Below are 18,008 nucleotides of genomic sequence, written 5' to 3'. Positions count from 1 at the left end.
TTTGGGAATATGTGCTGGTTTTAGTCTTCAAAAGCTCCCACTGTGTGGCACTCCCAGAAAAGACACAAGAAATTTTAACTGAACTATTTCTGAATTTTAAACCCTTTTGAAATCATTGTTGGTTTGTATTTAAAATTTTGGCTTTAAAACTTCCTAGAAAATATTTTTTCCTACATTTATATTTAAAGGCACCTGGTTTACAGAGAAACCATAAGGAAACAGAAGTAGAGAAGAGAAGGTCTATACTTACTAACAACATTAGCTTGCCCAGTGAAGATGGTGTACTGCAGCTCGTACGACACCACACTGAACTCATCATCCGACGTCCAGTGGACAGTAATGGTATCATAAGAAGCTGTGCAGAGCTCTTCTCGAATGGTGGGTGGGTTGGGAGCTGCGAGATACAACAGAGGAGGCTTACTGACACAATCAGTAAAATATTTCCCTTCTCACCTGAGATTAGGGGATGCATCTACTGTATGAGTTTGTAGCTATACCACCCAACAGACTTCCCAATAACTTTTTTGCTAATTCCAGTAGTAAATTTGATTATCAATAAATTGTTGCAAAGGTATTCTTACTATCAGTGTAACCACCTAGGAACTCCAGATTTTGAAAATATTTTTATTAAAGTAGCTTTAGTTTCAGATGCCCCAGCACAGGTGATGTGTTGGTGGTCACATTAAAATTGACATGTTACTTTTTCTAGGATTGTTTCTGACCATCACACCAAAATTATCAAAGTTTCATTAATGCACGTATCTAGAGGGAGAGTCAACACCCTTCACTGTTGACTTGAAAGCAGTGTTTGCCTTGCCTATCTTACCAGAGATTGGCATAAGTGGTATTTAAAAAATATAATTTTGGGGAAGCCTCCAAACACTCATGCCTTCATGCTCAATCTTCTCCTCTTTCCAAGTGAATTTTTATCTATTTCCTAGCTATCCTTTCTAATATAGATGCTTATAATTTCTGTTGGCTATACAACTCACTTTTTTCAGCTTACGTAAAGAGTCCTTTTCATGAAATCATGATTGTATGACCATTACAACCTAATCTTCAATGCCATTGCTAATTAAATAACTCTAGAAAACAATCCAAACACTTTAATAAAAAGTTGTCCCTCTGTTTCTTTTTTTTTAATCAACAAGCAAGATCTCTCTGTAGCAAGCTACACGTTCTTCTCCCATATTTACACACAGGATTGTTTTAAAGACCTATTTAAAGAAGTGAAACTTGAAGCAAATGTCTTAGGTCTAGATTTCCCTTGTTTGCATTATTTACAAAGCCAAAAACCTAAGTAAGAAACAAATTAGTCTTTCTTTAAAAGACTGGCGGGCCTTCTTGCATGCTTGTCTCGGTGGGAGCTTCATTCCTAATCATCTTCCCTACATGCTACCATCATGCAAAAAAAAAAAAAAATCCTTGTGCTTAATAGTGTTCCTCCCAGCTGTCACCGAGTGAGGAAGGAGGGCACTCAAGCCGAAACAACCACAATATGCCTGTATTAAAGGAAAAGGAAGGCAACTCTGAGTAGTATTTTTCCTGTCAGCTCTTTAACTTCTATTAGCCACAAATAATGGCCTCAAAAAAAGTCCCTCTGAAGGAATTCCACTTTTACTTTTGCAACATCTTATTTTTATGAAACATCTATTTTACTTTCCATTAAGAATCTTTATAGTTCATGTCCCCAGTTTACTGATGTATGTTCCCAAGGATTAAAGTGCAGATGCATTTCCAAGCAGCCTCTTTCAACCAAGGGGCATAAGGAAACATTCAGATGTGTTTCATGATATAACCATGATTTGCGATCCTCTAGATATTGTAGCACAGAAGCTTACCAATGCCTTTTGTTTTTCCCTCAGCAGAAGAACCCTTGGGACAGATGGATATTAATAGAGAGAGAAATGAACTAAAATAAGAACAGTCATCCAGGAGGGGAATAGAAGCAAAAGGAGGAAAAAAACCCTTACAATCTTCTGGAAAGATTAGTGCTGCAGTTTAGAGGTTGTGTACTAACTGAGGCCAACTAACTGTTGTGAAAGCTATGCAGTACTGCATTGATCCTATTAGCTATGTTTCAAAAATGTATCCAGCATAAAAATCTACGGGAGCTTTTTTTTGGTCCTAGCTGCAGTTTCATTTTCATATTTTGTCTTTCCTTCAAAGGCAGAAAAAAAAAATGAAAAAAATTAATTACAAATATACAAGGGGATCCATTTTGCTACTATTCAGCTAAAGTCTTCTTCAGTCTTTTGCATGTGACAGAGCAAAACCTTTTACTTGAGAAATGTACCTGTTATTATTACAACACAGATATTAAAGCAACAATTACTGAAGGTTTAATGAACTGTAAACTGCATTTCAATAGTACCTAAGTGTCTTCAACTCCTTTGAAAATGTCAGCCTAAGTTCCCTCTTCATATGCACACCTGGCTGGCCTTATGGTCTTCACGTAATGAGAATGACAGAAGAAAGAGATTTGATCTAAGCAGAACATCTTTTCCCGTGATTAACCCACACCCACAAATTCATCGTTCCACCGCCAATACTCCTTTGGAGAGTGTAAGTCTGTAATGCAATTAAAGAGATTGACCTTAATCAGTTATCTCCATTATTACATTTGATAGCATGTGATTTGCTTATCGCATTTACTAGTACTGCTACAGAGCTCAGGTGTCACAGGGAAAGCTCCACAGAGACGCCAGAGCAATCTCAAGACTGCACCAGCACCTTCCCCGACGTGGCCTTGACTCAGGTGAGCTCCACCACTGCTCAGGAAGAAGAAGCCTAGCGTGTGGAAGGCATAAAGCCTCATATCCACCCTTTGGTCCTGTTTCCCAGTGGAGAGGCCTTCCAGTCCATTTCAGGGTAAGGATGGAGAACTGACATGCCACAGTAACAAGGCTGAAGTTTGACAGTTGATGCTGTTAACACCCTCAGCTATTGGAGCCTCCTGTCTACAAACAATGTCCCTCTCTCTACCCAGCTTCAGGGAAAGCTGAAAAAAATTTAAAGCAGCTCCTGAAAACCCCAAATTTACAGCCTTGAGCAGTGAGGGAACCTGGAATCAGTGCCAGCAGACTTAGCAAGGCGCAATGAAAGCTGCAGTGGTTTAAGGAATTGCTTCCTAACATCTGTAGCTCTCCTTGGTCATGGGGTGGGCACTCTCCATAGAGCACCAGGGCAAACATCTGGGAGTGGTAACTGCTTCAGTCACATTGACTTTCATCCATCTGTATTCATGAATCAACACTCTCTGACGAGTGAAAATCATTGCTGAAGGCTGTTTTAGTTCATTTTTGTTACTTTGACTCAAAACTGAGCCGGTACACTTAAGGTAATAACTAATATTAGAAAAGCAGTTTCTTAAATTTGCTCCCAGAATTAACTGACCTTGTGAGTATACCTACTCCGTTTCAAGTGGGTTAGTCTAACCCACCTTCCATTCAATGTCATCTGCATAGCTTTTGCTCTGAAGCAGACTGAAAGCACTCATATGGTCCATACACCTGAGAGGTGGTGTAAGGAAACTTCCACCTCTCATTGGTGAATCCCAGCATGAATGCAGTGGTTCCTGGGAAACTATTGAGACTATTTCTATGTTCTTTCAGCTCAAGGTCACAGCAATTGACTAAAACCACCTCAACTTCCTTTTGTTTGCTCAGTCTCCACCTCCCTGCTCGCATGGGGTGATTGACTTTGTAAGGGTTCCTTCCTGCTTTTGATAATGAGTCAAAACCAAAGATCTAAGAATGAGACTGAGATGGCTGGAGGTGGTTTTTGATCTTTTAATACTGAAAGAGTTAAAAGGAAAGACAGGTTGTGAAGGGTTTCCAGAATGAAGTCGTTTTCATGTGAAAAAAACTGCTGGTGTATGCTAGGCAATGCATATTTCTTAGTACAGTCATAGCTAAAGTGATGGATGAAGAAGATGTATCATTGTTTCAGACGGGATTTCTGAAGCAGGGCAAATTCCAAGGTCAAAGAATAGATGTTCCTGCAATTGATTTCAAAGTATTAAGACACAGAACAAGTATTTTTGATTCACAATGGATAAAAAAAATTCCTTATGTTAGCGATATAGAGCAGAGAGTTTGCAAGTCATATGTATTGCCTGGATCTAGCTAGATACGTGTTTAGAGAAAGATGAGTTCCAGATGAAGAGCCTGAGCAACTGGCAAGATAAGAAAGCTTTCAAAAGATGGCAAGGTTATATATAGAGAATATAGAACAGTCAGAGGAAGATTAAGGGTATTGTTTTACTATACTGAGCTTGACATCTCAATGTCTGGCTGGCAACTTTCAGAGAGATATCAGAGATTTTCATTTGGATAGCAGACGCTTTGGTCAGACAGCTGTGTAAGTGATAAGCACAAACTAGTTGAATTTATATGCAGGAAAGAAATAGCCTAGGAAGAAAGATAGATGCGAACTTCAATGTGCTACATAGAAAGCCAGGGTTGGGGAGATAGAGGATGAAGAAGATCTGACAAATAGTACACTGGGAAGAACCAAAGGAGAAGAAAATCTCCTGAAGACAACTAAGGCCAATTGCTCTGAAGGTGGCTGACAGCAGACAGAATGAAGCTTTGACATAGATGATCAACATAATATAGGCTGCTTCACTTGATTCACAACACAGATGTACCACTAGGACTTACAAATGGTCTTTATTTTCCTTAGCTGTGAAACATGATAAAAGTAAAGCCCAATTCACTCTGTCACACAGTTTTCAGTTTAAGAACTATGAAGATTCCATTCATCAATCTGAAAGGGATAAAATAAAATAAATCTTCCTCTAGAGTTTCTGAACAACAATAGAGAACAATCAACTGCATTTGACTCTTGGGACTATGCATATAGACATATACATTACATATATGCATATATTTACATAAATGCATTTTAACTGTCTGCATAGGTTGTATTTTATGCTCAGATAATTTGGACATGTGTTTTGGATTTTGCCATTGCAACCATATGCTATTTATTAATGTGAAGAAAAACAGTACAAAGTCAGAGCTAGCTAAAACTGTTCTTCACTGGGCATTGAGGGCAAGGATAAAAATGGTAGATTAGGAAAAACCAGCTAAACTGCTTGATACATTCACCAGTTCCCTTAGACTGCATTGTAAGCAATTTTCCAAGACTGTGGATGAGGTAGAAAGAAGGTAGAGAAGGAGCTGTATAAATGGCACAGCCAGCATGATAGACTGCAGGAAAGGATCTCTGTGGCATTGCACCCCGTGGCACAACTACCCTTCATTTTGGTACAGATACAACCTTCATTTTCTGCAGTGCGCAGCAATGAGACTGGTAACATTGACATGGGATGTGGAAAGGGGAGAAGAGCTGGGAGGTGTGGGAACAGACTGGTAGGTGGGGTTCACCTCTTATAACTTGAAAGATGTAAAACACAGTTATCTGTATTTTATTTGAATGAATCTCTCTAGACTCTGTTTGAAGCCAACTGGGACAAATAGGCAACTCCAGAATGGAGTCAACTGACTGATACGCATACCTTAAAGTGAAGTGGTTATTCCTCTTATTCCACTATAAAGGAAGCTGAGATCGATTATTTTACAGATAGATTCCTAGGTTAGGGCAAATGGGCCTGGCTTTTTCTTAATCCTTCCTTTCATTTCCTTGGCTTTTTATAATTTTTTGGTGAATACTCGCCATGGTGGCAAAATTCTATCAGACACAGGGGAGAGGCAAACCCCATAAGATTTCACTGGTGCGGTATAAAAAGTTCAAGTGACTCTCACCACATTATTATTATGCATCATTTTCTCAAGTATGTGTTAAACATCGATTGTATTCACCAGTTACACAGTCACACAGAAATTTCTTGCAGATAAAATCTCTCGTTCAGCTATGGCAAGAACCCCACAGCTCTGTAATGCATGGGTGGTGCTACCCTGTGCATGCAGCCAGCTCTTCCCAGTATTAATCTGTTCGTTTACTCCCCTGCAGAAAAGCCAGAAACCAGCCCTCTGGATGGAAAAGATCCAGTGGCTGGCAATAGGGAGACTCCACGCCCTCACATTCTTCTGAAATAACACGGGTATATATCCTGCAAACCAGGCAACGATAGTGGGCCCAGGAAGCGTTTTCAAGTGCTTTTCTAATGGTGCTTTGTGACTTTCATTGCAAATTCTCTCTGTTAACAGCAGATGCTTAAAGACCCTGCAAAATGAAAACCTACTCCCTGTCTCTTCTGTTTTCAATTGAACTGGAATGAATTGTTCTAATTCTGGCATTGAAATCAAAACACCCTAAATTACAGTAATTTGTTTCTCTTTGTGAGTCATTATATACTCTGAGATTGCACATTACTCAGGCCTTCAGTAAGGGTCTAATCCTGCGGGCTTCTTCAGGCCAAAGCTCTCAGTTAAGTGAGCTGGGGATCTGCTCTGCGGAGAACCCGTCCCACACCCCGGTGCAGAGCACACTGCATGCTCTCTAGTCCCAGACAGAGTGAGGGCCTCCAGTTCTGTGATGGGGGAAAGGCCCAGTGCCACTGGCATGAGAAAACATCTTTTGTTGCTGAGCTCTTGATGCTGATTGCTCAAACATCTTCTTGTTGCTCATGGGAAATCTGCCAGGTTGCAATCTGCCGAAGCGAGGAGACAGCCCCAAGGAAGAGGGTAACTCATGGAGCATCTGTCCTCCGGGAAATGGGATTTGGTCCCTGCGCTCCCTCCTCTGGCTGCTCCAGGCTGAGCTCCAGCTGGTCTTTCATTTCTCTCTGCTTTTAACCATTTCTCACTCCCCCTTTCCCTCACCCTGGTGGGGAGGAATGCAAGGAGAGGAGGCAGCAAATGCATTCCAGTTGTCTTCTGCAGCACTTAAGCCTTCCTGGGGTATTCTGGGGTTGCTGGGGATAATATATTCAGGATTAAGAGGGAGAGTGTATTGGGTTTATGTGGCAAGGTTTTGGTAGCAGTTGGGTTGCAGGGGTGAATTCTTTGAGAAAAGGCCAGGAGCTGACCCCATGTTGGACACAGCCAGTTTTAGGGCAGACCCGCTGCTGCCCAAAGTTGAGCACATCACTGATGCTGGTAGTGCTTCTGTGATAACATATTTTAGAAGTGGAAAAAAGGCTGAGTGGCAGCTGGGAGAGAGAGGAGTGGGAAAATGTGAGAGGAGCAGCCCTGCAGACCCCTAGGTTGGTGCAGCAGGAGGGGGCGGAGGTCCTCCAGGCATCAGAGCAGAGATTCCCCTGCAGTCCCTGGTGCAGCCCATGGTGAGGCAGGCTGTGCCTCTGCAGCCCAGGGAGGACCAAAGTGGAGCAGACATCCACGCTACAGCCTGTGGAGGACCCACACTGGAGTGGGTGGATATACCCTGAAGGAAGCTGCAGCCTGTGGAGAGGACCCCACGCAGGAGCAAGTTTTCTGGCAGGAACCATGGCCCATGGGGGACCCACAGTGAAGCAGTCCATTCCCGAAGGACTGTACCCCGTGTAAAGGACCCATGCTGGAGCAGTTCTTGGAGAACTGAAGCCTGTGGGGAGGACCTATGCCGGAGAAGTTTGTGAAGAACTGCATCCCATGGGAGGGAGCCCATGCCAGAGCAGGGGAAAAGTGTGAGGAGGAAGGAGCGGCAGGGACGACGTGTGATGAACTGACCGCAACCCCCATTCCCCATTCCCCTGTGCCACTCAGAGGGAGGAGGTAGAGAAATAGGGAGTGAAGCTGAGCCTGGGAAGAAGGGAGGGGTGGGGTGAAGGTGTTTTAAGATTTAATTTTTATTTATCATCACCCTACTCTTACAATTAATTGGCAATAAATTACATTAATCTTCCCCAAGCTGAGTCTGTTTTGCCTGTATTAGTAACTGTTGAGTGATCTCCCTGTCCTTATCTCAACCCACAAGCTTTCAACTTATTTTCTCCCCCTGTCTTGTTGAGGAGGTGGAGTGAGAGAGCAGCTTGGTGGGCACCTGGCAGTCAGCCCAAGTTAACTGACCACAGAGGGGAATGAAGGAAATCCTATCACTGCTATTTTATGAGGAACATATAATATTAACACCTTCAGAAAAAAATTACCTGTAAGGTAATCAAGGCATTCCAACAATTTCTTCTCCCTAGTAAAATCAAGTGCGAAAGTATCGAAAGTATCGTTGAGATTAATTTCAGGAATTAGAACCTGGGAGGATGCAGTTGCCATGGAAACCCTATAATGAAAAGAAAAAGTCTTTTAGCACCCAAGATACAATAATTTTCACATCAAGGTAGGACCTGATCATTATGATTGTTATCACATCTCAAAAAGCTTGGCAAAACCTTTTACATGTATTTTATTTATGTGGTTTAAGTTAGGAGCTTCTCCTGCAACTTTTATTTTTGTGACTAAAGTCTCCAGTAAAAATCTCTTATAACTTTTGCCTAACATGCAGTGCCAGATAAGTTTTTAACAGAATACTGGTTAAACAACAATATATTTGTTCTTTCTGGAACAGAATAGAATAGAATTGTTCTCTCCAGTCACTCACTCAACCAAAGTAGCAATAGCACCCTATTTATCTGTGTTTTAAGCAATCCTGACAGATGCTGCATCTCTCCCAGCCCTTGTTTTCCCAAGCATTTTCTTGCTGCAGGCATTTCTTGGCACTGCTGTCCCAAGGGCTTGGTGCAGATCCCCACACCTCCTCAGCTGTTCAGCACAGCACACTTGCTGGTAGCTTCAAAAAGCACAGAGGGGAGATAAAACAAACAGATGACAGCATAGTTGGTTTTTAAAAGGCTTTTCCCTGCAAAGCATGTGTGCATACTTACATTTCCTCCAAAACTGAAAAGTTTCCTTGCCTACCTCATTTCAGGAGCTGCATCCACTTTTTGTCTGTCCAGCTGAACTAATTCAGAGAGATGAGCTTTCACAAGCAAACTGCCATAGAATCATAGAATGTTTTGGGTTGGAAGGGACCTTTAGAGGTCATCTAGTCCAGCCCCCCTACGGTGAGCAGGGACACCGTTAACTAGATCAGGTTGCCATCAGGATGCATCTTTCAGATCCTTCAGCCTGATGTCTCAACATGTATGTTACTGGAGAGCTAGATGCTGGATATGTTTACAGAAAGTTTGGTGCGTTTAAGCAAAGAGGTTATTAAACCTCTTTTGTTAATTGTTTGAGTTTGGAGGTAAACACACAACCATGCACACAAGGTATGTCAGTTATCTGTCATTCATGACGCATCAGATCAAAATATTTTGATTGCTTCAATTAACAGTTTCCCAAATGAGAGTATTTCTCTGCAGACATGACTCAAATGGCTCCAAGCCAAATGCTTACTAAAAACTATTTTCATATATTTTTTGTGTAGTATTTTAGGAAAATGCAGTTAGGAAAGTCAAAAACTGAGCTGCGCATCTCGTTGTCTTCAACATAGTTTTCAAAAGCTGAGCTGAGGAGGTTTCCTAGTCAGTAATTCACATTATACAGTTTTCAGCACAGTTTCTTGTGCAACTGTGGTTGCAGAACTTAATTTAAAGTAGGTCCTAGTACAGATAATACGGATGTTTTGGGTTTTTTTAGAGAGAGTAATTGAAGTGTCTTTTGCCCCATGTACTTAGAGGGGAAAATTCCCTGAGCCCTTTCACTTCTTTTTTTTCTCCCTTCCATTCCCCTCCCCACCTTCCAGTAGTTCATCTGCAGTTACACTATGGTGTTTTATATCTAGCAGGAAAAATAGACCTGCTTTTCTGGTAGGGCCTGTGTTAGGGCAAACATTCCTACAAAATTAACAATGGCTTTGCAAAGAAACCAGCAAGCAGGTATCTTTGAATAACTCCATAAAGCACATATTTATTGTGAAGAAGACCATATCACCAGGACCTTTTGGACCTTGGGGTTATGCGAAGGATGCACTGTGAGTACGTGCGTAAAGTCAGTTTTCAATGAGCTCAACGGTTCGCAGTTTCAAACACCGTGTCACCATTCTAGGTTCAGAGGACTGAATTTTCCCTTGTAATTCTGCCTGCTCTATCTGACGCTGTACTTGGTTGGAAAGGGTTTTTTCTAGGCTAAATGCATTTCACCCACTGTAAATAATGCACGACCTAAATCATTGTGGTGTGTGCCATGTCTTTGCTATACATAGTTACCTGTTGTGCTTACAACAGAGAATATTATACTGCAATTACTTTGAAATATGTGCATGAAGAAATGCAATGAGCATAATTTCAGCAGACTGTTTTAGCCGCTGGAGCTCAGGGGCCTGGTGAGACTGTTACATGAGTAGTCTAGAAGCAAACAAAATATTGCTCACCACATGAGAACTAAGAGAGTTACTTGTGGAGAATAATTTATTTGTCAGATTTAGTCTCTTTTTCCACTTGCAATTTGTCTTCAAGCACTTTTTTTTTTCCCCCTCAGTTTTTCTCACTGCTTGAAATGATTCTCTGATTTTCAGGGTGTTCACAGCCATCTCATTACAGACAGCAATCTGCAATAGCCAAGAATTAGGTTTGATTGGGCACATATGTCAGCTGGTCTCATTTCTGCTCTCCGAGTGTCTCTCCTGTGACTGTATTTATGATGCAACTGTTCATGTTTACAAGGTGAAAATGGAGCTTCTCTGAAAATTCTCTGGTAGTCAGCTGAAAAGCTTTGTGTCTCCATAGGTTTCTGCCCTACTGCTCGTTCCACGAAATACTGAAGAAAAGGCCAGACCCTCACCTTCAGCTTTTTGCTCGTGATACTCATGTGGCAGTTTTACTATCTGCTTCAGATGGGAAAACAGAAGTGCCACAATGTAGGCTGGTGACAGAATACAAACCAGGGGCTGAGCCTGACACATCAAATGTAATCCATTGCCTTGCCTTTCTCAACAGATTTTCAATTCTCTGAACCTGTAACAAGCAACCCAGTGTTGCTGGCTTATTTATAAATTGATTAAATTGCTTTGGTGAAGCCTGATATTCATAGAATCTGCATACAGCACTCCAGAGTAAGTAATAGACTGAAAAAAAAAATAAGACAACCAGGGAATTTCATGGTTTGGATTAGGTGAAAACTGGCTGGACAATGTGAAGATATAATGTGATCCCAGAGATAAAAAAAAAAAAAAGCTGAATAAATAAGCATACTTTTAAATAGTTTTCTTCTTCATTGTCTAGATACTTTATCCTTTTTTTGTTGTTTCTCTGGTGGCTAAACAGCTGATAATTCCAACAGAACATTTTTTCATCAGAAAATACTGCTGAATTTAAGTGGGAATGTTTCAGCATTCAGAGTGTTGCACTGAAAACCACACCGAATTTTCTAACAGCAAGGTTTCCTAGAAAGACTTGCGCCCTTGTTTTTGGATCCTTGATATATCTGGCATGCTGAAAAGGTGTTAGGATCCTAGAAGTAGTAGAAATTCCCTGCACTCAGGGACCCAACACAGCAGCTGCCATAGCTTCCAGACACCCATGCTGTTGAATCTCCAGCTCTTTGAGTGGGCCACCTCAGAGATGCATGTTGCAGGTTCCCAAAGTTACACATATTTAAGTCACCTTACTGTTTGCATTTTTGTGAAGAATATGAATCCATTAAGATCATTCCAAATTTCTTCTAAGGGATGCACTTGCTGCCTGATTTCTTCCTCAAGCTCAGAATTTTTCATGGAGAAGGAATTTCAGCCCCCAGAAACCTGCTTTTTTAGTGTGTTTAGTACCAGAGAGCTGCTTGGCATCCCTGCTTCCTCCTTCATTTGCGCATGCTATTACTGTTCTAAATCTTATTTCACATCTTTTTTTGACCACTCTTCTTTTCGAAGGGATGTTTTGGTTTAGCATTACAGTAAGGTCTTTCCCACTCTTGTACAGCACAAAGTAGTGTTTTGGGGAAATATGTCAATTCATCCCCATCTCTTTCACCACATTTGTGGTGGGAGAAGACAAGACAGCAACTATGACAACCCATCTACCTGAAACGAGGTTTTTCTGTTTATCAAGAGGAATGTCTTCTTTACCTTTCAGTGATATTTTTAGCAGTTTGTAGGAAGCGAGCGTGATCGTTCTCCTTCAGCGACTGTTCAGCCTGAGAGATGAGGGATGTCGAGCGCTCAATGCACTGTTTGCAGTTTGCAATCTGCTGCGCCAGTTTTCTCAACCTCACCACCTTGAGTGGAAACATAAGAAAGCAGTCACATCTCTAAGGTCACAAATCATGATTGCATTTGCACTTCCAACGCGAAGCTGGAATGCAAAGGGGGAGTTGAGATGAATGGCTTCACTGACAAGAGCTTCTTTCACATTGGCTTGATGGCGAGCCCCATCTAGCCACGTAACATTTTTAATAAGGGGACAGGCACAGCCTTTCTGCCTCAATATTTTCCACATGGAAAACAACAGGGGAGAGCCAAAACAAGCACAGCTGGCCTATTTTCCAACAGAAAAAACGTCATTTCCTGGTACTTTCTGCTTACATGATAACTAAGGGCTATTTAGATAACCATTTCCCTGAAGTGATGAGATCTGTGTTAAAGGCATCTTGCAGATTAACTACTTTTTGACCCATTACTGAGGTGAGTTTCATAAAAAACAATCTGAAAAACAAACTGGACAGAAAAAGACGGTTCAATTCAACTAACAGTACACGCCTGCCCTTTTAATTACGTGCTTTTAGTCAAATAGGGTGTTTTCTTGTTGAATATTTTTAACTGGACAAAAGCACAGTAGTGCTGGAGAGCTGATTATTATTACTGCAAACTGTGCTGGAGATAAACACAGTAGATGTGACTCTAATCATTAGCTGAAAGGTTAGGGAGGGGCACAGTCAATCCTCCATTTAGAGACAATGTTGGCTACCAAAACTTCTAGTTCCTGAAAGGTCTGGGAGTCCTTCCCATTGTTGTCACATCAGGATCATAGTTTGAACAGGAGTAAGAAATAGGAAGGAAATGAAATAATTCTGGAGTCGAGAAAGGCATTAAGACCCAGTTACATGCAAAATGAGGAAACTAACAACCGGGTGGATTGGCAGAAATATCAAAATTTATAATGAAGATAACATTCCCAATCTCAGAAATTAGGGCATAAACTATGAAGTTGCTGAGTTGAATTTCAGATATAACTGCATCCTAAGCAGAGATAAGGGTATCTTAGCGCACCTATCCGACAACAGAAACCAGCAGGAAAATAAATCTTTTGGAAAACTCAAAAAAAAAATACTGTCCAAATGGTTAGTGTCCTGTAACATTGGTATTCCTTCTAAAGATAGAAACAATAAAGGGAGAAAAATGCTGGGAAAGCATAAACATCTTGATAATGCTAATGATCTGATCAGCTTCTAGGATGAACTCATGCCATAATGTTTTCTCTAACTGTGCATTTGCAGAGATTACAATTTGGTCTACACCAGTCTAACCAGGGAAAGGTTCATTGCAGTATTAAGCAGCTCATCTCTTTATTTACTTATTAATTAACAAAAAACCCCAATGAACTGAAATAAATGTTACCTTGTGAGCTTTTAACAATCAGAAGGCATGTCATGGTTTGTGAGGTCTACATATGAACTAGGTTTTTTGTTTCCTTGATTCTTTTTTATATTTTCTTCAAGAAGACAATTGATGATAAACATTAAAAAGAAGAGTCTCTTCTCACCCACTCCCCCTTCTCCCCCAATGGCAGGAGTGATGTCTGCACTAAAATGATCTTATTCATTTGATATTTAAGTGGTTTTTTCCTGTTACATGCTCTGTGGGATTTTATAGGTTTCGGGTGATAGGTGAGATTAAGGATGGAGCTGCACCACATTGTCAGACTTGTGTGTCTGAGCCTGCAGCACTGCAGCCATGGCTAGAGCTTTATACATGACTATTTCCTGCTCTGTAGCCATAACTATAGTCCTATAGACAAATTAGCCATGCCCTACCTTCCAGGCAGAGCCTTAGTCACAGGCCCTCTTAAAAGAAGGTATATTGGGCAGAATTTCCCGTGGCTTTCCACATGGGTCTCTTAAATCCCTGAAACCTTTCAACATGTATGACATCTGGGGCAAAGCATTCCGGATCTTTGGATGTCCATTGGTATCATTTTTGGTTGAACAAAATAGAACAAAGAATAGGGATAGATTCTGATATCACCTATATTCAAATAAATCTGAGTCAATTGTATTATAATTCTTTCATGCTCTAATGGACATTAGAGCACATCTTTGCAAGCAACAGATTTTTTTAAAAGCTACTCATGTATATAGCACAAATCCAAATGAATGGAAAGTTTTCTACCTCATTGGCAGCACAGCTAGTCTCACTGCGTAGAGAAACAGAGTTGAAACAAGAATGCAGAAGGCCATCTTTTCCATTTTGAAGGGAATTATATTTTGTTAACAGCATGAGGAAATTCAAGTTCTGTCATACAATGTACAGGACCTGTGGTTTCAAACATGTTTAAGTCAGCCCTTGCCTACAGGCTTTTTATTTCACATTAATTGGAGTATCTTGACAGCCACATGAACCATTTAACCTTCTCTTGACTTTCTTCCTTTCCTGAGCTTTTCCCACACAAGAAGAGTTTATATTTGACTTAGTTAGTTTAGTAGTTAAAGAATAAACAACATGTACCTAGAAAATAAGAACATTAATTCAACTCTAATGTGTTTCTGAGTTAACAGGTAGCTAGTAAAATGCATCGAAACCTGAATATCAGATTTTTCCTCCTCAATATGTTTGTCGCTAATAATCATTGTATCTTAGTAATTAGAAATGCACACTTCATTAAATTTCCTGCATGTTTTTGAATATTTTTTTGTAAGTAAGCTAGACTTCCTTGTCTCAAGAATGGCAATTTTTGAAACAAATTTTTTATGTGATAGTATTTTAATAAATCATAAAATTATCTAGACAAACATATTCATGTAGATAATTGCCAACCATGATACCAAATGTTGTGACACTTTGTGAAAGTGAAAACTTTGGGGGAAATACCATCAGACATACAACAGACTGAAGGAATCATTAATTAGTCATCATTTTATTACCAGTAAATGATGGTGACATCATTTCTGTGTTTATCCTTAAAAATCATAGTCACACATAGTAAGAGGCCAAATAAACTGTTGAGGTCTAGCATACTGATCTTGATGTATTTCATTCCTCTCTACAGGTAGTAAAGTAGGTGAAAGTAGCAGTAGCCCAGGACTGCACAACGACTTTTACAAATCCGTATTGATAGTACCCAAGGTCAAAAAGCCATAAGCATGTTGACCTAATTGTGATCTAATGAAGAAAAGCTGTTACCTTTCCTTCCTTGATTTTGGTTCCAATTATTTGTCGTCTTTGCTGGATTATTTCAATGAGCTGGTCACATTCTTCCATCAGCTTGGTTTCCTGGCGGGATGCATTTACCTACAAAGCAAACCATTATGATCAGCAAAAACTTTTTTTGACATTTTCCTTTTCCTTTTTCTAATTTAAAAATTGTAATTTCTAAAATGTCGGGTTTGGCACTTTTTTTTCCTCCTTTCTGTGTATAATCTATGTGTTATTTTGTTTTCCCTGTCTTGGACTTTGTGAAATACTGAAACGAGTTTGAATGTCATGTTTGTAGGAGGTAGGACTTGCAAATAGATACTCATCAGGTATTTCTAACTCAAGTGAGAAAAGCCTGGTCCTGTGAGTACTGAGTGATGTCGGTTATGTTGGACACCAGTGAGAAGTGAAGGCTCTTCAGGAGGTGCTTAACGCATCACAGTTTCAAGCTGTACGCGGGATGTCAGTGAATACCAACACATGCAAGAGCACAAGTACTGGGTCAGACAGTCCATCTAGTGCAGTATCCTGCCTCTCACTGCTGCTACTGCCAGCATCTGCTAGTAAAGCATCTTACGAAGAAGTCCCAACATGTATGATGATTTCCATGAATATTTTTTCATCCTCCAACCATTTGCAGCTCAGAGTCTTCTTGAACCAAACACAATTTTTACATCATTACTAATCCTCAGAAGAGTTATCTTCCGTGGATTTATTCAGTCTCTCCTTCAACCCCTGCAAACTTTAAGTATACCCACCATCCTACAGCAATGAGCACCATAGCTTAACTCACAGTCAAGTGAACAACTGTCTCCTGCTGCATTTAAAGATCTCAAGTTCTTTTACTGGAGAGGACAGTGAACTACTGATACCTATCCACAACCTCTGTGCTGGCTGTGCTTTTACAGATCACTATTTTGTCCGCTAGCAGGACTTCGTTTCCTCATTGAAGAGTTTTAGGTGATTCAGCTTTTACTTGTATGAACTATGAAAGCCATACCATATCTTCAATCATCCTTGTTTTTCTTCTCCAAAACTATGCCAGGTCTATCATCTCCTTTTTGATATGGGGAACAGAACTGTTCTAAGTACTCAAGGTGCAAACAAACTATGGAGTCATACTGTATGACTGTGCAGTCATACAGTACAGTATGTACAGTCTGTTCTCTACTTCACCTTGATTAATTTCATAATGATTCCTAATGTTTGATTTGCTGAATTTAACACTTGAAAATATTGCTTATTATTTTCAGTGTCCATATAGTGGTTCCTGAAAGATTCAAATTACCAAAGATCCAAGCGACATTACCAAGTCATGTGTATTGACTGTCTTTATTATTACCACTTTGCCTCAGCAATGAATCAAATAGAAAATAATGCTGTGCTCATGTAGTTTTCTATAGTATAAATATATGAGCTGGTGAAACTGTTTTTAATGCAAAAAACCTCACAAAGTATATTCTCTTTCTATGGAAAATGTTGACTTTTGTCAAAAACCACGAAAACTTAAACCAGAAAAGTTTTGGTTCTCAGCTGAAAATGTTTTGTTTCTGGGGGAGACCGATTTTTTCAGTGAAAAGTCAACATTCTGTATGACAAGAAAAATGCACTTCCCCACCAGCAGTAGTACGTACATGCTCACATGAAAAGAGTCAGGGGAAAAGGCAAAAAGTTCTAATCATATCTAGGATAAAGGAAAATTTAAAGGAGTGATTTCAGAGATGTGTTTCCATACACACTTTGATAAGAGGGTAAAGCAACTTTCAGCCCTGGGCAATTGCTCCTAGAGCCACGTCACCTTTTCCACTGGGCTTGTAAGAGCTGGTGGTGAACAACAACAGGGAACAGTTCCAGGTGACAAGTAACTGTATTTCACCCCTTGGTTATTTTTTAGTCCAATGAGCCCCTTGATCTGCTTCAGCCTTCTTTTTTTTCTTCTAACAATGTGTTTAAACACGCATTTACCTGTAAGTGCATTATGGAGCTCAAGATTAAGCAATTGCTTACATATCTAAATTTGGACCGGGGCCAGTTTTACAAATAACCTCCTTATGTGAAATACCTTGTGTCCTCCAGGCAAAGAGGGGACTTGTTTACAAAGGCCTGCTTTCATTAAGGTTTTGGATTATCCTTCTCAACCTTTCATAAAACTAAAGTTTGATTGCATATTTTACAGGCTTGATTATTAAGATATCAGGATTATAAAGAGAAAATATATTTGTTTCTGGAACAGATCAGATGGTACTGAAAGTGCTGGGGAGATCTGCATGCAGCAGGTGAAGATGTAGATAGTACTTCCACCGTGCAGTTTTAGGTGCCCATTTATCTCCTTACATTAGCTGTTTGCTCTGCCTGGCTTCCTACCATGGTCCATGAGGAGACACAGACCACGGAGCAGCTCACCCAAAGCCTCTGGCTCCCTCAGGGAGCCTAGAAGGACTAGTCGATCAAAGCTGTCCCTCCTATTCCCCCTCCGCTCATCATCCCACCGCCCCGGCCGCATCACACCCTCCCGTCATGCGCAGCACTTTGGCACGAAACTGCAGAGCTGTTTTCAACCAGCCACCCAGTGCACCAGTTTCCCCAGCCCTGACTCCAGTTTTTGCTCAGTCAGGGGCAATGGTCACATCCAGTGTACATGGGTGCAACTCCTTCTGTGTCGATACTAAGGTCTGCTCTGACTTTGGCACTTTTAATTACAGTAACGCTTTACAGGATTTTTGTGTAGCTTCCACTCAAAGTGTTACTTCTATCGCCACTTA

General features: G+C 40.5%; 1 protein-coding gene across 1 annotated transcript in view; it reads right to left on the bottom strand.

Annotated features, from left to right (window-relative positions):
- The window catches only part of MID1 (midline 1), a 98,236-nt gene that overhangs the window by 13,068 nt on the left and 67,160 nt on the right, over positions 1-18,008 (bottom strand). Inside the window, exons 3-6 of the mRNA XM_009646343.2 lie at positions 15,235-15,342; positions 11,965-12,113; positions 8,057-8,184; positions 251-394 (exon numbers count right to left, since the gene is read on the bottom strand). Of these exons, the coding sequence (XP_009644638.1) occupies positions 251-394; positions 8,057-8,184; positions 11,965-12,113; positions 15,235-15,342 (529 nt within the window). The remainder of the gene's footprint in view (positions 1-250; positions 395-8,056; positions 8,185-11,964; positions 12,114-15,234; positions 15,343-18,008) is intronic.

Source organism: Egretta garzetta, unplaced genomic scaffold (genome assembly GCF_000687185.1).
Source record: "Egretta garzetta isolate BGI_Z169 unplaced genomic scaffold, ASM68718v1 scaffold49, whole genome shotgun sequence".
NCBI lineage: Eukaryota > Metazoa > Chordata > Aves > Pelecaniformes > Ardeidae > Egretta > Egretta garzetta.
The sequence above is the reverse complement of the archived record's forward strand: the minus strand, read 5'-3'. Positions and strand labels throughout refer to the sequence as shown.